The following is a 27,816-nucleotide window of genomic DNA, read 5'->3' as shown; positions in this document are numbered from 1 at the left end:
CATTACAATGTGTGAATTTCATTAAAATTAAATTAATATTTCCTTTATCTTTAACTGTGGTAACTTCATTCCTAAATCTTTGTTATTTTGTACAACATACACTGTTCCAATTTTATTGAAGGCTTATTATATAACTTATTTATATAATGAAAAATTATTTTGTCATTTAGTAAGTTTCCACTGATTTACAATCCTTTGAAGTCTAATTATTATGCTGTGTAATGTTACACAGTGATGGTAGTAAGTTGTTAATTAACATTGGTCACACATGAAATACATTAAAATGATGTATCATGCATACTACTTTTAAATTATAAGCATTATAACATAGCTATTCAGAGCTGATTCCATGGTTATGGTAAACACATCATAGCGCTTTTGCATTTGATGTCTTCTTGCATTATTCTGTGTTTTGTGTTACAATTTTTTATGGTTACAAATTACAGGCATTTTCACTATTGTCCAAGTATTTCACAGAACCAGAGATGATTGGGTAACAATGTGTATAAATGATAACCACATTATTACAATGTAATAACCCACTAGAGATGACAGGTCTCTTATGCCAAAATATTCAGAAAATGTTACTGTCCAATCTCTGACATTTTAACACTTTGTCTACTATTGAGATGTATGTTTCCCACAATATGTTACCAGAGAAGCAATTGGAATTTGTTGCATGTTTTGCTTTGTGTCAGTGTCCCACTGGTAAAGGGAAGCATACTAATGGTTTGCAGAATCCTTGCAATTATAAATTGCATCTATATGCTGTGCTGTCCTCAAGTTTCATTATTATACCTCATCTCTGTATTGTCAAATTGAATTGGTTCACAACTGCATGCAGGCAACCCAGTTACCAGATCTGCAAAGCAGGTCATCTTCGCACCTTCCCAGACACCTGTCAATGACTTGCACCCACAAATTGGTGCTTGCCACATCACAAACAAAGCCCACATTGATACTCAGGAGCTCAGTTATTTGGTAATAGTTACCACAGACATAAAGATCTGTTATATTAATTCATTGAATCACTAAATAGGTACAGTTATTTTCTCTACAGGCACTGTTAGTTAGCCTATCATATCTGTATGGCAAATTATAAGTGCAAAGATCTGTTGAACATCATTTAATTGTTCTTAATTTTTATTGAGCTTCAAGGAGCCTATAGTAAAATCACCGGTTAAAGCAATGCTAAATTCTTATATTTCCTAAACACAATATTAACCACTTATTCTGTTTTGTAAGAAATTGTCAGCTACACAACAAGATTTGCACAGCCTAATTGCAGCAAGACTCTTCATTTACCACTAGCTAGCTTTACTGCTGATACTTCAAATCTTGTTTCTACACTAAGACCTGTTTTTAAATACAGTTTATGAACTGTAGATGGTCTCTAGAATACATGGCAACAAACACCATCTCCACTCCCACCATCTCTTTTATGTCACATTTCCACATTTCTATGTTATACTTAGCTGAAATTATTGGACAGAACATAGCTTTCAAATTTCATCATAATAATTAAACATAAGATTATGGCCCAAGCTGCCAGAAATGGCAGTTATGTGTGCATGAGTTGTGCTTGCTTGTGTATATGAATGGTGTGTGTGTGTGTGTGTGTGTGTGTTTCTCTTTTTCTGATGAAGGGTGTGGCCAAAACCCTCAGGGAACACTAATGGGTTCCTGAGACAGTTAGATTCTGTCTTATCCCAAGTGTACTCAAAATCAAAGGATCTAATAATTACAGGTGATTTCAATGTAGATTTCCTAAATGAAAGCAACATTAAAGCCGATTTAGAACATCTAGCTGATTCTTATAATCTGATGACAGTAGTAAATTTTCAAACTAGAGTTACCGAGAACTGTCAAAGTCTGATTGACAATATATTTATAGATAAGTCAAGAGTAAAAAATATCAGTGTACATCCAATTCTTGGCCTTTCTGATCATGGAGGTCAGTTGCTTAATTTCACTGACATCAATCTGTGCAACAGTTCTGAGAATTCTTGGAAATCTTTTAGGATAATAAACGATGAAACCATCAAATATTTCAACAACAGCCTGCAAGAGAGAGATTGTAGTCCAGTTTTCAAAGAAGCAGATGTGAACAAAAAGTATAATACATTTCTAAATGAATTTATGTCTATTTTTGAAGCCACTTTTCCTAAAAAAAAAAAAAAATTAGAAACAGTCATGTAAGCACTATCAGTAAGTCATGGATCACTGCATGGATAAAAACATCCTGCAGAACAAAGAGGATGCTATATAATTCCCTCAAACTTGTAATGATCCAAAAAAAACATCAGCATTACAAACTTTACTGCAGCATCCTAAAGAAGATAATAAATAAGTCAAAAAATGTGCATCAAGTCTGAAACTGATACGTCTCACAACAAAATAAAAACAATTTGGAATGTAATAAAGTGGGAAACTCAAAAAACAGGGAACAGGACACCCATAGAACTTAAACAAGGTACCAGTATTGTAAAGAAACCTGAAATTGTTGCAGAAATCTTCAACAGGCACTTTTTGTCAGCAGCAGAGAAGACAGGCTGTAAAGGTTCTGCGGGTGAATCATTGGCTCTTCTACAGAAAGCTATCAAGTAATAGACTAGCCGCAGGTATCCTTATCTCATGTTACAGTAAAAGAGATTGAAAGAATTATTACCTCATTAAAAAATAAAAAGTTGTAGGTGTGGACAATATTTCCTGTAAAATATTGAAATGTTGCTATAAATATATAAGTCCAGTCTTATGCAACATGTTCAATGCATCGCTGCAAGAAGGAATTGTCCCTGATGGGCTAAAACTATCTGTAGTGATACCACTCTTTAAAAAAGGTGAGAAAGACAATGTTTCAAATTATCGCCCAAGTTCCCTTTTAACTATCTTATCAAAAATTCTTGAAAAACTGATGCACAGGTTGATTGTCAATCATCTCAGCTTCCACAATATCCTAAACAAAAGTCAGTTTGTTTTTCGTGCAGGTCTTTGTACAGAACAAGCAATATTCTCTTTCGCCAATCAAGTTCTGGAAGCCACGAACAAAAAGATGTCTCCAGTAGGTATTTTTTGTGACCTCTCTAAAGCCTTTGATTGTGTAAACCATCTAGTTCTTTTGAAAAAAGAAGAATATTATGGTTTGGGTGGTACCGTTGGTTCATGGCTCCAGTCATACCTAAAGGACCGAAAGCAGACTGTAGTGCTGAATGGCACGTCCGGAGAACCTGCCTCATCTGAGTGGGGCACAGAAAGTTGTGGTGTGCCACAAGGCTCTGTTTTGGGTCCACTGCTGTTTCTCATCTTCATTAATGATCTCCCACTTTGTTCTGATACAAAGAGTAAATTTACTCTTTTTGCAAATGACACTACAATTCTAATTGATGATTTTACAGACAACAATCTTGAACAAACTACAAATGAAGTTTTCAATGATATAGTAAATTGGTTTTCTTCAAATGGTCTCTCACTCAATACAGATAAAACCCTTTATATGAGATTCCATATTCCACAAAGAAATCTGGAAGAAATTAACATTAAGTGTAGAGATCAAGCAATACAAAAAGTTGAGGTTACAAAATTCCTGGGTGCTTATATAGACAGCAAATGTAATTGGTCAACACACATTCTTCATCCTTACAAAACACTTAGCTCAACAATATTTGCACTATGGGTTATTGCTTCAGTGGCTGACGTAGATACCATTAAGGCTTCTTACTTTGGCTATTTTCATTCATTAATGTCATATGCTATTATATTCTTGGGGAACCAACCTCTCGCAAAGAAAATTTTCACTGCACAAAAAAAAAAAAAAACCATCAGAATAATGAGTGGTGTCCATCACAGACACTCTTGTAGATGCTTGTTTCGAAAGATGGGGATCCTTACCACCACCTCACAGTATATCTTTTCTTTGTTGACCTCTGTCTGTAATAACCGTTCTATCTACAAATATAACAACCAATTTCATGACTATAACACAAGGACCAAAAACAGTCTGCACATTGAATTGAAAAGTCTCACTATGGTTCAAAAAGGAGCTTACTACTCCAGTATTAAGTTGTTTAACACTCTTCCACCACACATCAAAAGCCTTAACAATAGATTGCCAGCATTCAAACAAACTCTCAAGGAGTACCTCATAGAGAAATCTTTTGATACAATTGATGAATATGTGAAAGAAAATTTATACAATCACTAAACTTGCAAGTGTTGTATAAATAGCGTAATTAATTTTGGTTTGAATAGGCATACGAAAATTGTTTATTGGTATTTCTGTATTTCCCTTGGAATAGTGAACTTATCTTGATTCCTGTGTATATTACTCACCCTTAACAGGTTAAACAAAAACTATCTGTTAGTTGAATGTGCTGTTGTTTAGTTGGTTACATTGTATCTTTTTCTTTCATTTATGTAAGATATATTTCAGGTGTGTACAAGCAGACACATTCCATATCATATATATATTACTTATCCTTAATATGCGAAAAACAATTTTCTGTTTTTTGATTGTGCTGTTGTCTATTGACTTTATTTACATTGTATCCTTATCATATGTATTTATACAAGTTATGCTTGAACTATGTACAATTTGACATTTTCCATATCCTTGCAATTCACTCGCTTCAAGGATCTATGGAACATGAAATAAATAAAAAGCCTAGTGTAAATATCTTTTAATTGTGCCTGTCTGCAGTTCAAGTATGGTCTTTACAGTAATTAGGAACTATCTTTTCCTACATTGTTGATATTTCTTCCTGGAGTTTCCGTTGTTTAACTAAACATATGTCTTTAAGTGGAGTAAAGATTGTCTTCTGAGCAAAGGTATGTAGTGGTAAGACAATGGACTCACATTCAGGAGAATGGTGGTTTAAATCAGTGTCTTGCCATCTTGATTTAAGTCTTTATTGTGGATTTCCTAAAGAACATAAGGTAAATACCAGGAAGGATTCTATGAAGAGGATTGAAGTAACCACATAAAGATGTCATGTGGCACTCAGTATGGTCACTAGAAGTCAACTGCTGTGCCAGCACATTAACCATACTTTGAAACACTTATCTTCATAAAGGGCAGATGAGCATAATTGTTTCACTTTTAAGGCACGATGCTTAAATAAGTATGGCAGTTAATCTGAAGTGACAGTGATGAGTGCTTAATGGCAGTTGATGTTACTTCCTAAACAAAGTATTAGATATATTTTTAATTTTCTATTTAGTTCCCATTCTTTAATATTTTTACAGCTGTTTTATTTCATAGCAAATTTCATTATGGTTTTTTCTAGATTTTTAGTTCTGCTGAAAACTCATTAGAGTTAGAACTCAATATTTGTTTTGAACCTGCCAAATGCACGCAAGACATTCATGAATCAAAGAGTGTACTGGCATTTTCAAAATATTGTTAAAATCAAGATAGTTTATGAAAAATATATACCTTGTGAAAAATATGTACCGATACTGGAAGACAAACAATCATACTTGAAAATTCATTTGTGAAAGCATGTAAAAATAATAGAAGAAAAACAACAATAACTCAAACATTTGACATTCCACATTCAGTATTTAGATATTATCCAATGTATTGTTGTCATTTAGATACTAACCTATGTATTCCTCAATTAAGTTCAAACAAAATACACTTCCCCATACTTCAGTGACTCAATTTCTTACTGCATTTCTTAGCTGTTAACTGATTCTGTTTATACAACTCACATTGAGCTCTGAATCATATTGCAGGAAAGACTTTGGGCTGCTTTGACTTCTGGAGAGATAGACTTTGTTGTCTCGGATCATTCTCCCAGTACACCAGACGTAAAATATTTTGATGAAGGTGATTTTCTTCGTGCCTGGGGTGGAATTCCATCGCTGCAGTTAGGTAAATTTAATTTCCATTGCACAATGCTGAAATTATTTCATAAAAATGTAAGGAATACATATTTATAAACAAATGTCATGTGAAATACTAAAGATGGTGAAGGAAGGAGATTCAAAATTTATAGAAGAAATTTTTAGGCAGTTTATAGCAACTTGATGTTTAGTTCACACACTAATCAAATTCAAATGGGACAACAGCCTGTGCCCCTTGTGGTAATGTTTGTGTTAATCATCAGCACTATTCATTAACTCCTTCATTCTCTATCTTTCTGCTGTATTGTGCTACTAGTGAACATGAGTGTGAGTCCACAAATTGCAGTGCTGCAGTGTGTGTGTACTTAAATCAACCTCCTACTGCATCAGTGCATGCTGATCACTAGAGGCCACCTGTAGAAGTGCACGCACAGGACAGTCTCCACCAAGCTGTCTACCAGCAACTCATGCCTTTGTATTCACAGAGCAGCGCTGACTCACTTGCATTATATTCTTTTACTTTGTACCACTCACATTAGTTGTTCTATGAATCACTTATGTTACACCTTCTGTATGATTCTTTTGTCTTCTTATGTGTGGAATCATTAGAGGATTACTTCTGTTATTGTTCAGAGCTTTATGAATAAAGCCACATTTGTGTTACCTGGATTGGTTTCATGTATTACTTGGTTACTACACAATTGGTGATGAATGTGGAATCTTTTCCGCATATGCAGTCTTTAATTACAGTTTCATTAGGTTTAGCCATTATGGACACTGTGCTACCAGCACTGATTGAACACCTTACTTTGGCAGTGACCCATTTCCTGGCTTTTATTAACAGACAGGGTACTGTTCCATTGGTCTATCCACCCACTTTTCCTCCACATGATGATTCACCCAATGATTGGGAAGCTTACAAAAAGAGACTCAGACAGCATTTTTTGGCTTTCAAAGTGACAGACTCGAATTTGCGCAAAGCCTGATTCCTTCCATAGATTCTACCTAGGTTGTATCAATTACTGTGTCAGCTTGTCCCTTTACAAGAACTGGTACCTCTCACTTTTGATTACATGTGCACTTTATTGTCCAACAATCGTCACAAACATATTGATGTTATAGTGACATGACTTGAATTCCACTGATGGCACAAGAAACAAAACCAGTGATATAGGATGTGGGCAGCTGACCTTCACGGCCTTAGCCATAAGTGTTAGTTTGTGGCTGACACCCGTAACGACTCTTATGCAGAATCTATGGTGCGCGATGCAATTATCTGTTCATCTCCGAACAAGAAAGGACACCAGAAGGCTTTACTCTCTGAAAACTCCTCATTGACAGAAGTTCAGCAAACAGCACAATCTTTCGAAATTTCTCAGGCACCATGAAACCAAACTGAAACATGGAGTGACAAAGCTTGCATGAGGAAGTGGCAGTGATGGTAGTGAGCATGTGGGCCCAGCACCAAGCAGCCCAAGGCCAACCCAAGCAGCCATGACTCTTACAATGCCAGCATCAGTGTTCTCTGTTTCCATCCTGTTCACTTTGCTTTGTTCAGCATGACATATGGCATGTACCAAATACTGGGCTACTCTTAATGCTCATCTCCAAATAGGCCACATCACCCCTGTATGTCATTCACCGAAGGTTGCTCAGGATATGGACATGGGCATAAACTGTGTGACTCCAATGTTTCTGACTTCTCCTGTCCTGGTTGTTTATTGAGTTTATCATTTTTTACCAAATGGTTTGGCTACAGGTCAACACAGATACTGCAATGATGTTATTGAATTCTCAAACCTATGTGAGTTTAGGTTCACCACCTTGGTCACCAGTCACACAGAAGCTGGTCAGTTATAATAAACAGAATATTGTGCTACATGGAAAATTTACAGCATCTGCCTCTTAGAAGTCGATCGTTCATTCCATCACATTTTTAGTGGTTGCTGACCCCGGTGTTGAGAACTTGTTCAGGATGGACACATCTCAGGCATCTGGATTTCCTATCACTGGCACGGTTCACCTTGTATCCAACCAGGTTCCGTATACTCAACTGGAGTTTTTGGATGGAATAGGGTATGCTACAAATTTCTCTGCTCAAATTTCTTTGAAATCCACTGCTCAGCATCAGTTTTGTCATGCACATCCTATTTCTGTCACTCTGAAAGATCAACTTAAAGCAGAATTGGACAGGCTTCAGTCACTATGGGTGGTGCAATCTGTTATGGCTAGTGAATGGTCATCTTCACCGGTTGTAGCTGGTGGGGAAACTGACTCTGTGGTGACTTCAGTATTACTGTCAATGCTTAGTCAGTCATGGATACCCATGCTCTCCCATGCCACAAGGAACTGGTGGCGAAAATATTGGATGGCCACAACTTTTCTAAAATTGATTTTTCTGAAGCATGTCTGCAGGTTCCTGTGGATGAAGAGTCTCAGCGAGTTCTGGTTTTGAATACTCCTCTGTGCTCTACCAATTTTTGCACCTTCCTTTTGGTGTGCCTTGCACCCCACTACTCTTGGCCTCTTGCCTAGGTACATTCTCTCCAGAACAGCACATAGTTTTGGTGACTGACACCCCACAGTATCACCTCGGTTCAGTTCTAGTGTGCTGATATGCAAACAACTCTGAACAATCTATTGCTTTCATCTTTAAATCTTCACTGCAGCTCAGCAGTGTTATTCTCAGGTGGAAAAAGAGGCTCTTTCCATAGCCTATTCTCTCCAGAAATTTCATATTATTTTTTAGTGGGTCCAAGTTTCACCATATTACTGACCATAAACCCTTGGTATCCCTGTTTAACCTTCAGACTTCTTTGCCTGACAAGGCAGCACACTGTCTACAGTGCTGGGTGCTGTACTTGTCTCACTACAATTATGACATCCATTTTTGGCCTATGCCTAACATGCCAATGCGGACACCCTGCCCCCCCCCCCCCCCCACTCCCCCTTTCCTATGGGTCTTGATCCCAACTTTGATCATGAATCATTGCTTTGCTTCCATTTTGATACTGAAATGCAGGCTGCAGCAGAGAGCTCCCAATTACAAGCTTGTGCGCAGCAGTTACTGGTTCCCCATCAAAAGGTTCAGATTGTTCAAAAGGGCTGGCTGGATAAATTGCCTGGTTGGGCTTCAAACCCCCTGCACAACTATTTTTTATTATGGTATCACCTCTCAGTTTCTGATGGCATTTTGCTGTTATCCACAGAAGACCTATCTCCCAGAATAGTCATGCCTGCTGCATTACAGAGTGAGATTCTACACCTTCACCAGGACCATTGGGGAGTTTCATGCACTAAACTGTTAACCAGGACATGTTTTTTGGACAGGGATTGATGGCGAAATTTTCTATTTTACCACAGCTAGTGAGCAGTGTGCATGACAACAGGCAGCTCCCAGGTCACCTCTGTCTCCCTGGCCCATTCCACGGCAGCCATGGGAACATATTCATGTAGGCTTTTCGGATCCCTTCTTGACTTCCTATTGGCCCATGGCTGTGGTGCATGTTCCCAGTTTCCTTACATTCTCTGGTGTTTGTCAACATCAATGGAGGTCACAATTCATATGCCTTTGAGGGTTTTTCCATTGAGAGATTGCCCTGTACCTTGATTTCTGATGATGGGCCCCAGTTCATTTCTCACACCTTTCAATTGTTTTGTTCTCATCAACGCATTCATCATGTTACAGTTCCAGCATTCCATCCTCAATCAAATGGTGAGGAAGAAAAACTAGTGCATATGTTAAATTCCCAAATGAAAAAGTTTGTTGTGTATTATTCATCAGATGATGGCCTTCTCCATTTTGTGAGGACCTATTGCTTCACACTTGTTGTTGTTGTGGTCTTCAGTCCAGAGACTGGTTTGATGCAGCTCTCCATGCTACTCTATCCTGGGCAAGGTTCTTCATCCCCCAGTACCTAATGCAACCTACATCCTTCTGAACCTGTTTAGTGTACTCATCTCTTGGTCTCCCTCTACGATTTTTACCCACCACGCTGCCCTCCAATACTAAATTGGTGATCCCTTGATGCCTCAGAATATGCTCTACCAACCGATCCCTTCTTCGAGTCAAGTTGTGCCACAAATTTCTCTTCTTTCCAGTTCTATTCAATACCTCCTCATTAGTTATGTGATCTACCCACCTAACTTACAGCATTATTCTGTAGCACCACATTTCGAAAGCTTCTATTCTCTTCTTGTCTAAACTATTTATCATCTATGTTTCACTTCCATACATGGCTACACTCCATACAAATACTTTCAGAAATGACTTCCTGACACTTAAATCTATACTCAATGTTAACAAATTTCTCTTCTTCAGAAATGCTTTCCTTGCCACTGCCAGTCTAAATTTTATATCCTGCTTCACACTTATGGGGAAGTAAATCCCGGCTGAGTTGCTTCTCAGACAGCAGCAATGCATGTTCCTCAATATTCTGTAGCCTGCACTGCACTTGCTGCAATCAGGTTCACCTGCCCACTTTGCAGCAGGATCGCTGGTGTCGGTGTGAAGTTTTAGTCACCAAGGGGATTCCAGTCACTGTTGTCTAATACCTGGGACACTGTCATTGTGATGTCCACCCCAGCTGATAGGCTGGTGGCACACCACTTTGATCAGTTGCACCCCTGCTTGCTGCTGGAAGCTACTGGTTCACGAGTGCAGCCCCCATCACCGCAGACTGTCCTGCCTCCCTACACCTCAAGCCTGTCATTTCCTATTGTGAAAGTTCCCCTGTCCCATTGGCTGCCTCCTCCATGTGCGGCAGCCTGGGGTTTCAGCTTCCTGGTGCTGGCACCAGCTTGTCTCTGGCCTTGGGTCCATTGCCACAGCCTGCTGTTCTGGTCGGGCTGCCTCCTCTGGCACCCTCGCCTTCGTCACCTCAGTAATTGTCATCAGTGGTTCCAGCCCCACCTCCTCAGCACTGGGACCTGCATGCTGATGACAATGCAAAGATGGCGACCCTCCTCTCAGGTTCTGTCACTGGTTCCCACATGGGCCATCATCCTCGGGCATGCCTGTGCTTCCACACGTTCCAGCCCAATGTTCCGGTGCCTGCCTGACACTTTGTCTCACCTTCACTGTTGGCGCCAGCTGCTGCTGTTACAGATCTAATGGTTATGTCTTTCATTGGGCTGCCAGGGTCTCCTCCACCTCTTGAACGCCCTCTTCACACAATAGAGAAGTGTGCTGTATCCTGCTACTACTGCATGTGCACAAATTGTAGTGTCACTGCACAGGTGTACTTAAATCAACTGCCATTTGTATCAGCATGGGGTGGCCACTAGGGGCCACCAGTAGGAAGTGTGTAAACAGCATGATCTTCACCACGCCATCTACCGGTGACTCGTGTCTATATATGCATGGAACAGTGCTGACTCACTCTCACTACATTTTTTTTAGATTGTACTGCTCACATCAGTTGTTCTGTATATCACTTAATGTTGCACCATCTGTATGACTCTTTCGTCTTGTTACATGCGGAGTCATGAGAGGATTATTTCCATCATTGTTCAGAGGTTTATGAATAAAGCCATATTTGTGTTACTTGGATAGGTTTAAAGTATTACTTGGTTACTACACTTTCAACTGTTAAGAGGCCAGCATTTGCACAGTAAAATCAGGGTCAATTGATGTAGTGAGTGAATAGATAAAATCATTGTTAACACTAGTAACTGTGAATTAGGTTTTCTCTGATTTCCTTATGGAGCTACAAGCAATTATGTGCAACAGCTCATTACAGTAAATAAAGACCATTTTTTTCTACAGTGAAATCTGCTCTTTCAGAATTAATAGTTAATCCCCTACCAACAATTTCAAAGCATCAAACACCAGCATTATCTTTGAAGTCCACTAATAACATACTGATGATTGAAGAGTTAAAAGAGATATGTTGCCTTTTAAAATGAGTTGAAGATGAAAAAAATTATGAGAGAGAAAAAAACTGGAATCCCCAAAGCAATTTGCTGGTAATCAGACATTTTTACAATAAATTCTAGCTACCAAAGGCAATTTGTGCAGTCTGTAAGTTCTACTGAGGACTAGGTATCCTAAAGAATATTTCATACCAAAATATATGCTTACTATTATATTTTAAGAAGATTAACCTTCCATGTTTTTCCTTCTTAGTAACTGAGAATTGCTCTACACAAAATCCTCTCCTTTTGCTATTAGCTCAAAGATGTGACTCTATATTTCAAAATTAAAACAAGCCATCAAATAAAAAGATCAGTATTGCATTTCAGCTGTAGTTCAGAGATGTCTTCCTGAAATATCTCCTAATTTGTTGTAATATTTTGTAATATCCATCATATTTAATTAGCACAGTTCTTGGTACATTGCTAAAATGTTTCTGTTTCTAACAGGTAGTTCATCTTCTCCAAATTGTATCTATTGTATATATTGCAATGAATAACAGCATCTACATACAGCAGCGTGTTAAGGTTAGCTGTTGTGATCACTTATTCTCATCATTACAATTCATTCATACCTTTGTCTGCTCATTGTGTATCAAAGTGTGATGAAGCAGCTAAAGACAGTTAAATGGGCCTGAAATGCAAAGCTATTCTGAAATAATACAGCACTGTGTGTTGTGTAATGATCTGGTTCTAGAGGCTGTTCATTGCTGTTTCTATAAAATTACAAAGAATTCGAACATAGTAGCCTGAGAGACAGAAACTGTGAGAAATACATTCCTCACTATCTTGCTACACATGAGCTCACCTTACGTCAGGCACTAGCGCATGAAGGATTGGGTCTGTAGAATGAAATAACAGGACATAGAAATGTTTTCATGGTTCCTGTATTGGACCTGGGCACAACTACATATAACATGTAGTAGGATTGCATAGGATAACGTATAACTTGAGCTGTCCCATAAAAAGCACTACTTCTCTCCTCTTGGACACTAATATATGCATGCACCTGCATCTGGTGTGCAAACCAAAGCAAAATTAAATATTAGGTTGAAGGTATCCTTATCATGCAATATAACCCTTTTGCATAAGCATGATTACAAGATGGTGCCTGTACCTGGCTTACCAAAGAGCAAATGCCAAACCATGACTAAGTTGCGGTAGGTGACACACATTGGGTGTTTGCAGTATGAGCTGTGAGCACCCTTTATCCCACACAACCGTATCGAAAAGGTACTACACAATCTATAACTTGTGAACATTCTCATGGTGGTCTGCTTAACTTAGACAAATATGTCAGCACATAGTTATATGCAGACTGTGCACACACAGTGTTATTGTGACCACAAAACACTATCACACACACATAATACAAAAGAAGGTGGACAGAGTGACCACAGACGAATTTACTCTAAGCTTAATCATATGTGCCAGAAACAATACAATTAAATGCTCTTGCTACAGTAGTGAGGGAAATGTTGTGCCATCTGCAAGGATATATTTACACACTAATACCATAACCTACATGAGACACAAAAGAAACAGGCAAATAATTACAAAGTGAGCAAGGCAATATGATTAAATCTTTTACCGTGTGGAAGAAATTGACTAGTTATCACTGGAAGGGAAGTCCCAAACTGGAGCACATGTTCTTTCCTTTGATAATCTGCATGGCAAGAGTGATACGGTCCACAATGCCATAAACATTAGTACAAGGGATTCCATGAGGTGGAAGTAGTAAGCTGTGAAAATGAAGTTGCTTGGTGATGCATAAGGATCAACTGCAAAACTTGCTCTGTATTAAGAGTAAATGAAGCACTCTGCCACTAGCTCTTGATAATGCTTGCAGATAACAGCAATTACAGTTTGGCCAAAGTGTGTGGTAAAGATTCACCAGTGTTGTCTTTCCTTCACTTATACCAATCTGGAGACTGTCATGGCAAGCTGTCAAATGTTCATTCTTCTAAAATAAAACACTCCAGACTTAACACTCAGAAAAGCATTGTTCCATTTAAATGAAGATGTGAGTCGGTAGGCATCGGCGTTGGAAGTGCTGGCGAGGGAGCACTTTCTGTGGTGTGCCTTTCTGGGAAAACCCAAAGCTGCAGCATGGAAGTGCATGGCAGACAGAAACTCCAACTCTTGGAATCGCATTTGCTTGAGGCCCAACCTGGCCCTGTGCTATTTGTCCTCGGCTGTTGACAACTGTCAAAGCAGACAAGTGGCAGGCACATACACACTGTAGCGTGTTGCCACAAAACAATAAAAATATTTTCTGAAAAATATCTCAATTTTTTTATAGAAAACTGTTATTATACTATAAATGATTTTATGTTCACTACAGTTTAAAACCTACTCCAGTCCAATTACTGTATCAAGAAGAAATAGAAGTTACATATAGAAGTACACATGGCATAAAGGATGTAAACAAAATTGTCATTTAAGATGAAACGAGCTTAGCATATCATTGCACAAAGTTATAATTTGCTAAATATCCTAGTTACTAAACAACTACAAAGTCCCATGTATAAAAGAGTTCAAAACATCTGATTACCTACAAATGAGTTGATGTGTTCAATATTTGACTTTAAACATGTAGGCATGAAAAGGTATTACGATAGTTTTGATATTATGCTTAAAGTTTGTTGAAAGTCACTAAGTGCTCTCATTATGAAACACTGGATGAACATAGTGTGGGTAATTTGTGCTCCATTTTAAGCAAAAGTTAATTTTTCATTCATCTCAATGTTCATGAAATCATATCTCCTGAACTATGTGTTGCACAATAACATAATTTTGCATGTATATTCAGCAGTATATGTGGACACTGGCTGCAAACTGTGTTGGAAACAGAACTGGTAGCAAATAAATTATAAATTAAAATGTCATGCCTGATGCTGAAGTTTGACTGCACAAAATGTGAAAATGTAGTAAGCGATAAACTTTTTTTTCTTTTTATCATTTTGTGTTGGTGTCAGTGAGAAAGAGTTTTCCAAAGGATTGAAATTATGTGTAAATTTTGTTGGAAGTGAGTCAGTGCTCTCATTCTCAAATATGTGATGAATATAGTCGAGGTATTTGGATGCTGTCAGTTGCACTGCCTCAAGACAAACACATTATTTCTGACTGTAGTGTTCTTCTTATTATGTTAACATACTGACATAAGATTATACCTCTTAATGAGTAGATTACAAAGGCATTTTAAATTCAGTGAATAATTATGAGAACAATTGAAAATGTAAATTTTTTTGTCCTGGAGGCTGTTAGATATGCAAACTGCAATTGCAGCCTCATTCCAGTTTAGCAGTTTAGTAATTTATATGTATGTTTATCAGTACAGATAATACTATTTCACCTGATCCTTACAATGTATTTTGTTTATGGATATGATAAAAAATAAATAAATATCAGACATTCAATAGTATATTAAAAACAGTAAGCAAAGATAACTATAGTTTAGGTCACAATAAGTCTTAAATGTAAAAGTTACAGAAATTTGAATGAAGATCTGAGCCTTCAAGCTGAGACTGCTAAGAGGCAAAGATGTATAGCACAGTAAGTATCAAGAGCAATTCCTAGACACAAAATTCCTTGCTGCTTGAAAGGCACTTGTGATGTCATATTGTCTATTCTGTCAAATATTCTGTAACATCTTATTTACATCATGAGAATACTTACAAATTACAAAACTATATCAAATTGCATGGTGAATTTTAAACTCACAATGAATTCAGATAATCCAGTACTTCAGCATATGCTCCTGTATCTTTTGCTCACAGAGTAAGCAGAAAGTGCTTCTTACTTGCTTCAATAGTTATAAGGATGTCATATAGTCACAAACTTTACTGACCACAACCAAATTCAACAGGACTACCACTTTTCTGGACACAAGCACGTAAACGAGGATTTTGCTTGCTGGATGTGGCACAATTTCTCTGCAAAGGTGCAGCACAGATGTGTCATCTAGATAATAGGAAAGGGTCCATTGCAGAGGGCAAGGATGCTGACTTTGTCATCTGGGATCCTGATGTATCTTTTACTGTACGTACTGCTTTTACAATATTGTCATTTATCCAATAATTCTGAATGTTCTACTGATATGCAAGAAATAAACATGAATGATATTGACGAATTTGGCATGGAACTGTACAGACTTGAAAAACATGTTGGATACTTGATTTTAAAGAAATGTTGGTCATCTTTCTGATACCTTCCAGCAGCCTATAGACAACAGCAAATATTTGTAACTTTTGTTTGGCACTATACATAATTCTACAAGTCCTCAAAATTTGCATATAATAGTACAAAGATCTGACTAAGTGAGCCCTTGTGACTCTTCTACCACTGGAGTAAATATAGACTAATGTAGCCATGGCCATAGAATTTCTGGATTACCCAATTGTTTTGCATGTGTAACTTCACTGATGTAGCACACCCCAGCTGCTATAACAGCGCTATTGTTAACTGATTGGATAATTAACTCAAAACTACATTATAAGAGTTAATAATTGTGCCACTCCTCACACATCACCAATGTCTCACACAATAACAGAATTATAATTTCAAGATTATTATTTATGCAGTAAAAGAAAAAAAAGATCTTAACACAGATTAAATACACCAACCACATCACACACAGTTCATTAATACAGAAAACAGATTATCACCTGGACAAGCTGTTTAGTGACAGCTGACTTAATATTGCAATTTTTTAATATTGAGTTGCAGGTAGGCATAACAAATGGACTGTCACAAAATAAGCTTTCATCCAACAAAGCCTTTGTCAAAAATAGACAACAACAGACAGACGGACACACACACACACACACACACACACACACACACACACACAAGCAAATGCAACGTATATACACATGACTACAGTCTCTGGCACTATACAAGTTGTGTGCTGCTTTTAATAGTAGCAAATGTTTTCTGGCAGTGACTATGGAATTCTAGTGCAAGTTCACATCCTTATTATGAGATCACAGCTGCTAATGAAGAACACTACAGGAACTTTAAATACATAAGCATTATGGATAACAGTACTGTTTTTTGCAGGACAGAAGGACTAAATTTTCTGGCAATAAAAAGTGATTCACTGCACTAAGATCACTCAGAGAAATTGTAAGAAAATATGTATTGAATATGAATAATGTAATGTTAAATCTGTTCCCATACTCCATCTATGAATTTTTTCTTATAACAGGCAATATCTTGAACAATTCAGTCTAAACAGTGTAACAAGTTGCTCTGAATGTGATTGCTCCCCGTATCACACACTACATTACTTACTAAGTAAATTACTCAAAGTGGATAACCCCCAAGCACACACATTAATGATCTTGCAAATTAATGTGTGGCCTTTAAAATAGTCTACCTATTTGAACTTCAGACTTAACTGGAAAACTTTAACTGCAGGATGGTTTTCATAAATGTGGCATAACTTAACCACAAAGAATTAAAATTATGTTTATTGTGTTATTATGAACTGGCATCTAGCTATGGAGAACAAGAATAAATCATGGTGATGTTTTTGCCTGTGTTATAAAAGAAATGTGAACCTAATATATGAAGTTACATATGTAAATGAACCATTTGTAGAGCCAAAAGTTCATGCTGCAGCTGCAATGTTACCAAAATAAGGGAAGTATAGCTACTGCAATACATAATCCCTCTGAATCACAATAAATACCCACTGTGCCATGGGGCAACTGTGTGGCAGTGTGTTTTGTCTGTTACCAACTTGGAATAATCACATAAGCTCAGCCACAGGTAAATCAGATAGCAGACTTCATTTTACTGGTAGGATACTTGGAAAATAGAGCCTGTCTAGAGAGTGCTTACAATACACTCATGTGACTAGTTCTAGGATACTGCTCAAATGTTTGGAACCAGATAGGAGTAATGGGAAGTATATATCATATACAAAGAAGAACAGCATAAATGGACACAAATTAACTGACTCATGGTAGAGCATCAGAACAGTTCAGAAAAACCTGAACTGGCAGATACTTGAAGGTGTATCAGAAGCAATTGATAGAAGAGGGTAACTTTACAGTATAGCCACTGATCACTATAAAAGGTTTGTTAGCTTTATTTACATGGTACTGCTAACAAAATTACAAGGGCTGGGTACTGATGCAGGATTAGTGTGGTAGGGGACAGTACATCTACACAACAGAAAGCACAGGGTGATATTGAGAGACTTCATATCAAAGACAATAATGACAGAGAGAGGTGTACCACAAGATAGTAATTTAGAGCCACTGCAGTATCCACTTCATGTGAATGATACTGGGGACAGGATAAAATCTGAATTAAGACTGTTTGTAGATGATGTATAAGAAACTAAAATTTGCTAAATTGTGAGATACTGCAGAAAGACCTAGATATGTTCAGAAATGAGATCCAGAGAAATCAGATGTTAGTACATTCAGGAAGATTGATTAGCTCACCTACACAAATAGCAGAAGTACTGTAAGATACAAGTACAAGCCGGGATTAGAGAACATCACCCTATGACAACAATGTTAATACCTGATGTGACATCACATATAAACAACAGTTCCTCTTCAATAGCTACCAGCCCTTACATACCAAAACATAATGCCTGGCCACATATGGACATCACATCTGTCATGACGAGCAATCCCTTGCCCAGTGTTCTGAAGGTTGTACTAAGGCTTCAAAGACAGGCAAAACCTTCCAAATACAGTCCACAGATTTCCCATGCCATATCCACATATGCCCTTAATTCTACTCCCCCTACAAATCAGTTGCAAAGGAGCATACTTCTCATTAACCAATATCACACCAGACTGGAGCAATTCAACACCACCACGCACCTAGGCTTCAACTATCTTTCACCACAGCTTGAGACAAGGAACATCCTTCCCACTCTTCTCCCAAGGTGGTATCCCATGTCCATCCACTCTACAAAATATTCCACTCCATCCTTATACTTATATAACATACACTCCCAACCACTAGCCACATTAGTCATATTCCTGCAGACCATCAATTTGCAAGACCTATCCTAGACACCAAACAATTATGTGCTATTACAGGTCTGTCACAACCTACCAGTGTTAGGGTCAGCTATAAAAGCAGTCAGGCCATATAACGACTTTACTGTAAATTCTTCACAGCCTATTAAGTGGCATAATTGCTAATCAGCTGTAACCTTGAATGAATGGTTACCAGAAAATTATGATTAAGAGCTAAGTTGACTACTTGATCACAGAACTTTGTGCTGAACACAATGTGCTCAACTTCAATGGCTGCTTCACAATACTATCTGGGCCCCCTCCTAATATTAGCTTCTTTTGTTTACATAGATGGGAACAGTCCATAGAACACAACCTTTGACCCTGCAACTCCCCTGGCCTAGACCCTAGCAATCCCATTCCCACACCTCCCATTTCACTCAGTTAACCTATATTCCTATATTCCTACTTTTCTCTCCAGGGTAATCCTTTGTTCTGTACCTCCTACCTTCTCCTCATATCACTACTTGCGTGTTTATTTCATTGTGTGCCATGAGCATAGCCCATAACCCACAGATAGGTCAGGCCGTATTCATCAGTGCCACATTACTATTGAATTCCCTTGTCTCTTCTCTTCCCCTATTTGCCTTCTTATTCCCACTCCATCTGCAAATTGCAGCAGCAGGCAATGTTGTTGGCTGAAAGAAAGTAGCAGTGTGTGTGTGTGTGTGTGTGTGTGTGTGTGTGTGTGTGTGTGTGGGTGGGTGGGTGGGTGGGTGGGTGGGTGTGTGCATGTTTTGTTATTTTACTTGGAATAATGACATTTTCAGAAAGCCCAGCAAAGTTTTTCAATCACGTGAGTGGTTATCTTTGTTCCTTTCATTATTAATAATTTATTATTTATTGGATGTTAATGACTGCTTGTAAAAACGTTCAACAATGAATTAAGCATTTGACATTCAAGCAGTTTAAGCAGATGTACAGTTTAACACACTCACCTTCTGGGTCAGTGTCAATATTTTACATAACTAAACTATAGTTCTGTAATTGAAGAACCTGCCCTACACAACTTGAGCAGATAAGATTTTTTTCATTTCTAAAAGTGTTAAAATGTTATAACAATTTAATTACTGAATCTTTATTGATACATAACTTTTTAATGTGTGTGGTTATAATTTTTGTGAGGCAGTCAGCAGTGTTATTAAAGACTATAACAGCCATAACCAATTTTTAATGTTTTTTATTTTTCTAATTTCCTCTATCTTGCCAAGCAAATGAAGTCCTGAAGATGATTACTATTATTGTCAACTGAGTGACATCAAAAGCATTCTTTTACCTTTTTGCCAATTTTATAAATAACCTTTTTTTTTTTTTTTTGCAGGTAACAAAGTCAATTATTGAATTCAAGAACAAGGTAAATATTTCACTTATACCATCTAGATTATAGAACAGAGATTAATTTTTTTATTTTTTGTGTATAATATTATTTCAGGCAAAAAATTATAAGTGTATTTGTGACATGAGAAATCACTGAGCAACTGATATTTCTGTGATACAGATTTAACAACAGCAACATAAACGTTGGGGGTGTTATTTCAGTGATAACAAATAATATTTTGTAAGACTTCAGTATACAGAGTGTATTATCGTGGAACAAGTGACAGATATTGCAAAAGCTGAACTGAACACAAAGAAAATATGTAACAGTGCAGAAATGAATTTTTATATTTCTTGAATTTTCATAGCCAACATTGATTTAGATAGTAAATTCCATTTTAAGTATCCTCTAGTAAATCTCCCATACCAGTAGTCTTAACCCCTACCACCAAAGTTTGTTCTTCAGTGTGACTGTGAATGAAGATCTTTTTTACTGGAAACTGATTACATGCATCAGTAAGTGAGAAAATTCTTTTGATCTTCTTTTGATATAATGTGTCTATAAAAAGAGTTAAGAAATTTTTCCACATACTCTTTATTTTAAATCTACACCTAATGACCTATTTGCATGTATCAAGTTATCTAATGTATCAATTAAATGGAGACCTAATGGTGTTGATGCATTGAAAATACATCTTTGATGCAAACAATATAATATAAGAGACTGAATATTTCATGTTTTAAAACATAGTGGATATCTTGGAAGCTGTGGCAACCAAGCACACAGGAAAAGTACGTACAATAGTTGGACAGTTTAATAACAACACAAACTTCATGGTACACCACAGGCATTACAAATAAAAGATCAAAGACCTCAACCAAAAACGGAGTCCAAGACTGTAGCAAAGCTTAGTTCACAAGAGCAGAGTATTAGTAATAGTCATAACAGTGCAAATAAGAGAATGACAGAAGCGGTCTCTTCTCTGGCTCATATACTGATACTTGGTGTCTCAATGAGCTGCGGTGGTGCTGACTGATGTCAGTGTGCACAGGCCTAGATGAGGTCAGTGGTGGCGCTGTCTGGTGTTGGTCCCCATGCTCAGACTAGTGACAGTGCAGGTGACCCAAGAGTGGTGGCCTGCATAGGTGCACTGTGGAAGTGGAGATGGTGTGCAGTGCTGGTCTGGTGCCTCCTGGACCAGCAATGACAATGCAATTAAAATGGCTCTGAGCACTATGGGACTTAACTACTGTGGTCATCAGTCCCCTAGAACTTAGAACTACTTAAACCTAACTAACCTAAGGACATCACACACATCCATGCCCGAGGCAGGATTCGAACCTGCGACCGTAGCAGTCGCGCGGTTCCGGACTGCGCGCCTAGAACCGCTAGACCACCGCGGCCGGCGACAATGCAATTAGTGTGGGCCAAATTGTGGCTGTTTTAGTGATGACAAAGGTGCTGACAAGTTGAGGGTGTTAACATGGATGTGTTATCACATTACTCCTCCTTTGGTAAGATGATGATGAGCCATCAGCCACCAGACCCCTCTGTGCTGTGTGCTGCTGAGGTGACCCCATGAAGCTGACATCCATGGCATCCAGGTCATTGGGCTCTGCTGAATCCTGTGTGGTGAGCTGGTCCCTGCCAGTGGAAACATGAGATAAGGCTGGAACTGCCCTTTGGAAAAACAGCTCAACTGTGGTTGAACGTGTAATGGCTCTCTGGTGGCTGGTTGCTCTGGCACTGGGGTTGGAGCTATGTGGCTATCCAGCTCCCAGAAAGTGGAGGTGGAAATGTGCTTTGGTGGCTCCTACAAATCCTTATGCTGCACCTCCCACAATAGACTCCCCCATAGCTCTGGCTGTGGGAGGTCCAGTGAAGTACTGGAAAAGTCAGCTGATGAGTGCCCTTGTGTGGGAGGGTGAGCACACAGCAGAACGAAGGATCATATGGGGTTCATTGACCAGGATGATTATTGGAGATGTCAGATGGCTTAGATCCAAATTCTGAGGTGGTGCAGGTGTAAAAAGTAGTAGCAACAAGAGTGTCAGACATTGATTTCCACACAGATTCGCAGCTGGTTTTTTTTCATCGGCCTTCTGCTTGCCGCCTACTGCACACTCTCTGCTGCCTATGGATGACTGCAGGACTCCAGTGCTCCTGCTGGCCAGAGATGTGGGCCCCTACTGGGGTCCACAGTCAGAATCTCAGTGACACTGGTGCTGAAGCTGGTGGGGGGACCGACTTCAACAGGTGCGCCTGGGTACATGACTGGCAACCATGCAATCAATCTGCTGGGCTCTTCTCTGCAACAGATGTGGCCTTGAAAGTGCTAAGAATGAGTGCTGGTGTACTGTCCTCTTGGGCATCCCCAACATATTTCTTCATTTGAGTTCTGAACATTCGAGCGAGACATTCTGCCGCTCCATTTTATTGGGGTGAAACAGTGGTGCTTTGTTGTGGTGGAAGTCATTCTTAGAACAAAAATCATTAAATGTTTGGGATACAATCTGTTGCACAATATCTGTCACCAGAGTGCAAGGGGGGGGGGGGGGGGGGGGGGGGAGTCCCTTCTGATCATAAAGATCTTCATGGGAGCTCTTACAGTGATCTCTGCTGTTGTAGAATGGCAATAGATGATGTATGGATAATGCAAATATGCATCAATAAAAGTTAACAAATTTGCCTTGAGAAAGGGGCATGCAAAATCCAAGTGTATGTATTGCCATGGCTGCATGGGCATAGTCTAATGCTTTAGACGACAAGAAGCAATGTGGAGCTGGTTTGCAAACTTCCCACCTCTCTCCCATACCCGTTGACTTACTTGGTATGCACAGCCAATCTTCTTCTCTGGATAGCCAGCCACAATGAACTCCAAAAACTACTTCTCCGAAGAATAATGCTGGTTAAGGGAATTTATCACACTCTCTCTCTACTCTTGAAATAATCTGGTACTCGAAGAATACTTTTAGTTCAGTCATGATATATTTCAACTTCCACAAAAAACAAATTACCATTTCTCATAAAAAATATTCGAACTCGCGCAAGTCAACCAAGTCATCAAACATTAGACTCTAATAAGTTACACTTACAACAGGGTTGGTTTAATAACCACCAGAAAATATGAACATGTCTTGCTTCTAGCAAGTCCAACACATGAATTACTTAAAAATCTAATCTCACTTCTTCATTTGTCCTTAACAACCATCACAGTCACTAAACCAGCAAAGAATAGCACTGGCTTTTCTCTACACATACACTGAAACTCTATGGATTGTACAGCACAGGTACTTGTTGGCCGCCGTTCAGCCACCGCGTCCACATTTTGCTCGTGACTGTTTTTAGACCTGCACACACAAACATGCAATGTGCAGTAAGTCACATTCATCTCTCTTACACTTCCACTTGAAATATTGTGGGTTCGAAATGGAGGAAGGCCAAATAGTTCTAGAATTTACATGGAAATAATTCTCGAAGCACTACATAATCCCCCCCACCCCCCACCCCCCCTCAGATCGAACATGGGATATTTTACATACCATCATTATGAACATTTATATCACATATAATAACAACTCATATTTCAACAGTATACCTTGTTCTTTTAATAACTGTGAATACCCGTTTCCTTATTATTTAGCTATTCCTTCTTTTTTTTTATTTTACTCTAATTATAAAACGTGGATATTTCAATCATTGTTGGAGTTAGCTCTTTCAATATCTAAAAATCATGAGGACCATTTTTTTTTCTTTTTTCTGCTCTTTATCCAGTTATAAATTCCAGGTACTCACCACACTTGAGTACTTTATTCTTTATTCTTATTCATTGTACTATTTTTTACTTATTACGTACTAGTATCATTATTTACAATAGTTTGTAGTCTGGAGGAATTCTGGGCAAATGAAAGTGTTCTTTTCGACCCTTGTAAACTCACATAAAACATTATAAAGCTAGTGGTACATAGAATTCAAACTTACCAGAATAATTCCTATTAAATGTGTGACTTCAGTTGCAGTACTGTCCTTTTCCCCTAGGATCAGTACCTATACCTTACATGTGGGTTGACCCTGTGTGTGCACTTCTTCCTTACATTCTGGTGAGTACACCCCTTTATAAAACATCCCTATTCATCAGGCCACAAGTCGTCCTATCTCTATGTAGGTATGCCTGCACTACATCCTTAGCAAATGCAGGGTATATCCCCCTTATCCTTTATGAGTAGGACTGATGGTTCATTGCCCTAGTGTACATCTTTATGTACACTATAATTAAATATTTCCTGGTAAAAATAAAATCTATTTTTCACTTCACTCTCACTTCTTAGTGCCTCCTCTAATACTCTAGAGTTCTCTTCCACTTCTGAACTTCTATAATCTTAGTAGATACTATGTCTACACATAATGATCAAGTCCCACTACTCTATAACTCATCACTTCATCAGAGTGTTTGCTGCACATATACAGACACAGGCACTCCTGGGATTGGAATGACTCCTTACCCTCTCCCTTAAAACCCACATCCTTTTGTCTTTCCCTCTCCTTCCCTCTTTCCTGATGAAGCAACCTTGGGTTGCAAAAGCTTGAAGTTTGTGTGTGCGTTTGTGTGTTTTTTATTGTCTCCTATCAACATACCAATGCTTTCGTTTGGTAAGTTACAGCATCTTTGTTTTTATATATATATATATATATATATATATATATATATATATATATATATATATATATATATATATCAGGAAAGAGGGAAGGAGAGGGAAAGACGAAAGGATGTGGGTTTTAAGGGAGAGGGTAAGGAGTCATTCCAATTCCGGTAGCGGAAAGACTTACCTTAGGGGGAAAAAAGGACAGGTATACACACACACACACACACACACACACACACACACACACACACATATCCATCCGCACATATGCAGACACAAGCAGACATTTGTAAAGGCAAAGAGTTTGGGCAGAGATGTCAGTCGAGGTGGAAGTACAGAGGCAAAGATGTTGTTGAATGACAGGTGAGGTATGAGCAGCGGCAACGTGAAATTAGCGGAGGTTGAGGCCTGGTGGGTAATGGGAAGAGAGGATATACTGAAGGGCAAGTTCCCATCTCCAGAGTTCTGACAGGTTGGTGTTAGTGGGAAGTATCCAGATAACCCGGACGGTGTAACACTGTGCCAAGATGTGCTGGCTGTGCACCAAGGCATGTTTAGCCACAGGGTGATCCTCATTACCAACAAACACTGTCTGCCTGTGTCCATTCATGTGAATGGACAGTTTGTTGCTGGTCATTCCCACATAGGAAGCTTCACAGTTAAGGCAGGTCAGTTGGTAAATTACGTGGGTGCTTTCACACGTGGCTCTGCCTTTGATCGTGTACACCTTCCGGGTTACAGGACTGGAGTAGGTGGTGGTGGGAGGGTGCATTGGACAGGTTTTACACCGGGGGCGGTTACAAGGGTAGGAGCCAGAGGGTAAGGAAGGTGGTTTGGGGATTTCATAGGGATGAACTTAAGAGGTTACGAAGGTTAGGTGGACGGCGGAAAGACACTCTTGGTGGAGTGGGGAGGATTTCATGAAGGATGGATCATATTTCAGGGCAGGATTTGAGGAAGTCGTATCCCTGCTGGAGAGCCACATTCAGAGTCTGATCCAGTCCCGGAAAGTATCCTGTCACAAGTGGGGCACTTTTGTGGTTCTTCTGTGGGAGGTTCTGGGTTTGAGGGGACGAGGAAGTGGCTCTGGTTATTTGCTTCTGTACTAGGTCGGGAGGGTAGTTGCGGGATGTGAAAGCTGTTTTCAGGTTGTTGGTGTAATGGTTTAGGGATTCCGGACTGGAGCAGATTCGTTTGCCACGAAGACCTAGGCTGTAGGGAAGGGATTGTTTGATGTGGAATGGGTGGCAGCTGTCATAATGGAGGTACTGTTGCTTGTTGGTGGGTTTGATGTGGACGGACATGTGAAGCTGGCCATTGGACAGGTGGAGGTCAACGTCAAGGAAAGTGGCATGGGATTTGGAGTAGGACCAGGTGAATCTGATGGAACCAAAGGAGTTGAGGTTGGAGAGGAAATTCTGGAGTTCTTCTTCACTGTGAGTCCAGATCATGAAGATGTCATCAATAAATCTGTACCAAACTTTGGGTTGGCAGGCCTGGGTAACCATGAAGGCTTCCTCTAAGCGACCCATGAATAGGTTGGCATACGAGGGGGCCATCCTGGTACCCATGGCTGTTCCCTTTAATTGTTGGTATGTCTGGCCTTCAAAAGTGAAGAAGTTGTGGGTCAGGATGAAGCTGGCTAAGGTAATGAGGAAAGAGGTTTTAGGTAGGGTGGCAGGTGATCGGCGTGAAAGGAAGTGCTCCATCGCAGCGAGGCCCTGGACATGCGGAATATTTGTGTATAAGGAAGTGGCATCAATGGTTATAAGGATGGTTTCCGGGGGTAATAGATTGGGTAAGGATTCCAGGTGTTCGAGAAAGTGGTTGGTGTCTTTGATGAAGGATGGGAGACTGCATGTAATGGGTTGAAGGTGTTGATCTACGTAGGCAGAGATCTTAGCAACCCTATGGAAACGGCAAATGGTGAAGAATCAAGCACACTTGTTTCCGTGGGTCGTTTGAAAGGTGTGATGTGTTTTTTCTGTCAGTCATGATTTATCTGTTAGTGTAAATCATGCTTTTACCTACACTACCCACCCCCTTTCAAAATCGATACAAACCCTCCCGTCTACATCACATCTCATAAAAGGTATAAAATATTCTGTGCCAAGTATAAAATTATAGATTCCATTATCACAGTCATTTAATTAGCCACACAGTATTATATTTTCCACAAAAATAACATTCTATTCAGTTTACTAAGAAAAATATGCTTCAATGACTTTACTTCCATTATTTTACATTCAGTGTGAGAATGGTGTACTTCGAACTATGAGAGGAAAAATGGATTACCAGGCAGCTTTCAAGAAAAGCATTTTTGTAATCATTGTAATTATGATTCCTATTAATAGAATATACAAATTTAATGATGTTGATTTCACCCAGACTTCTGCACACAGATTTGCACAGAAAACTGGTGAAAAGATTACTTATAAGGACTAATTCAGGTAAAAATAAAACCTAACTATACATGGAGACCATGTTGGCTGCTGTCGACATTACAATCAAAACTGCGGGAGAGAATGGCTGGCTAGGCAGATTTAATCTATCTTATTTCAGGGATAATACGCATACCAATTCCCACCTCATGCCGCCACCTAGTAAAGTCAGGATAAGTTGGGGCGAGCCAGGACTAGTCATGAAGACAGGTAGGGGCCTCCTGCAATAACCAAGGAAGATGCAATCTAGATTTCTAGCGGGCACAACTCTCTAACAACCTACGATGACACAGTCAAAATTCCTAGTGGGAACAACCCACCAACAACCGCGGACGATGCAGTCACATACCAGGAGCAATTTCGGGTGACATAATCACAATTTCATAGTAGTATGTTTCTCCAATAACCTCTAAGTGGGGGATGATAGAATAGTGTAAGAAGTTGGGGGAATTTGGTGCAGAAAAATTTTATTACAGAAGAAACACCGAAAACAACTTGGTATCCAATGGTCATCACTCCATCCATTAACACAGAACGTTAATGTGCCTGGGAGATATACAACTTTATGTCCTTTATATTGTACTTTCCTTTTTCTGACCCAGTTG

The 27,816-nt window shown here is 39.0% G+C and overlaps 1 protein-coding gene across 2 annotated transcripts in view; it reads left to right on the top strand.

Moving 5' to 3' along the window:
• Nucleotides 1-27,816, top strand: part of LOC124605306 (allantoinase) — a 235,407-nt gene that overhangs the window by 185,050 nt on the left and 22,541 nt on the right. For both annotated transcript variants that reach the window (XM_047136888.1, XM_047136887.1), the window contains exons 9-11: nucleotides 5,734-5,872; nucleotides 15,626-15,798; nucleotides 20,128-20,160. In XM_047136888.1, coding sequence (XP_046992844.1) covers nucleotides 5,734-5,872; nucleotides 15,626-15,798; nucleotides 20,128-20,160 — 345 coding nt within the window. The remainder of the gene's footprint in view (nucleotides 1-5,733; nucleotides 5,873-15,625; nucleotides 15,799-20,127; nucleotides 20,161-27,816) is intronic.

This window comes from Schistocerca americana, chromosome 3 (assembly GCF_021461395.2).
Source record: "Schistocerca americana isolate TAMUIC-IGC-003095 chromosome 3, iqSchAmer2.1, whole genome shotgun sequence".
Classification (NCBI taxonomy): Eukaryota; Metazoa; Arthropoda; class Insecta; order Orthoptera; family Acrididae; genus Schistocerca; species Schistocerca americana.
This window is presented reverse-complemented; position numbering and strand designations above follow the sequence as displayed.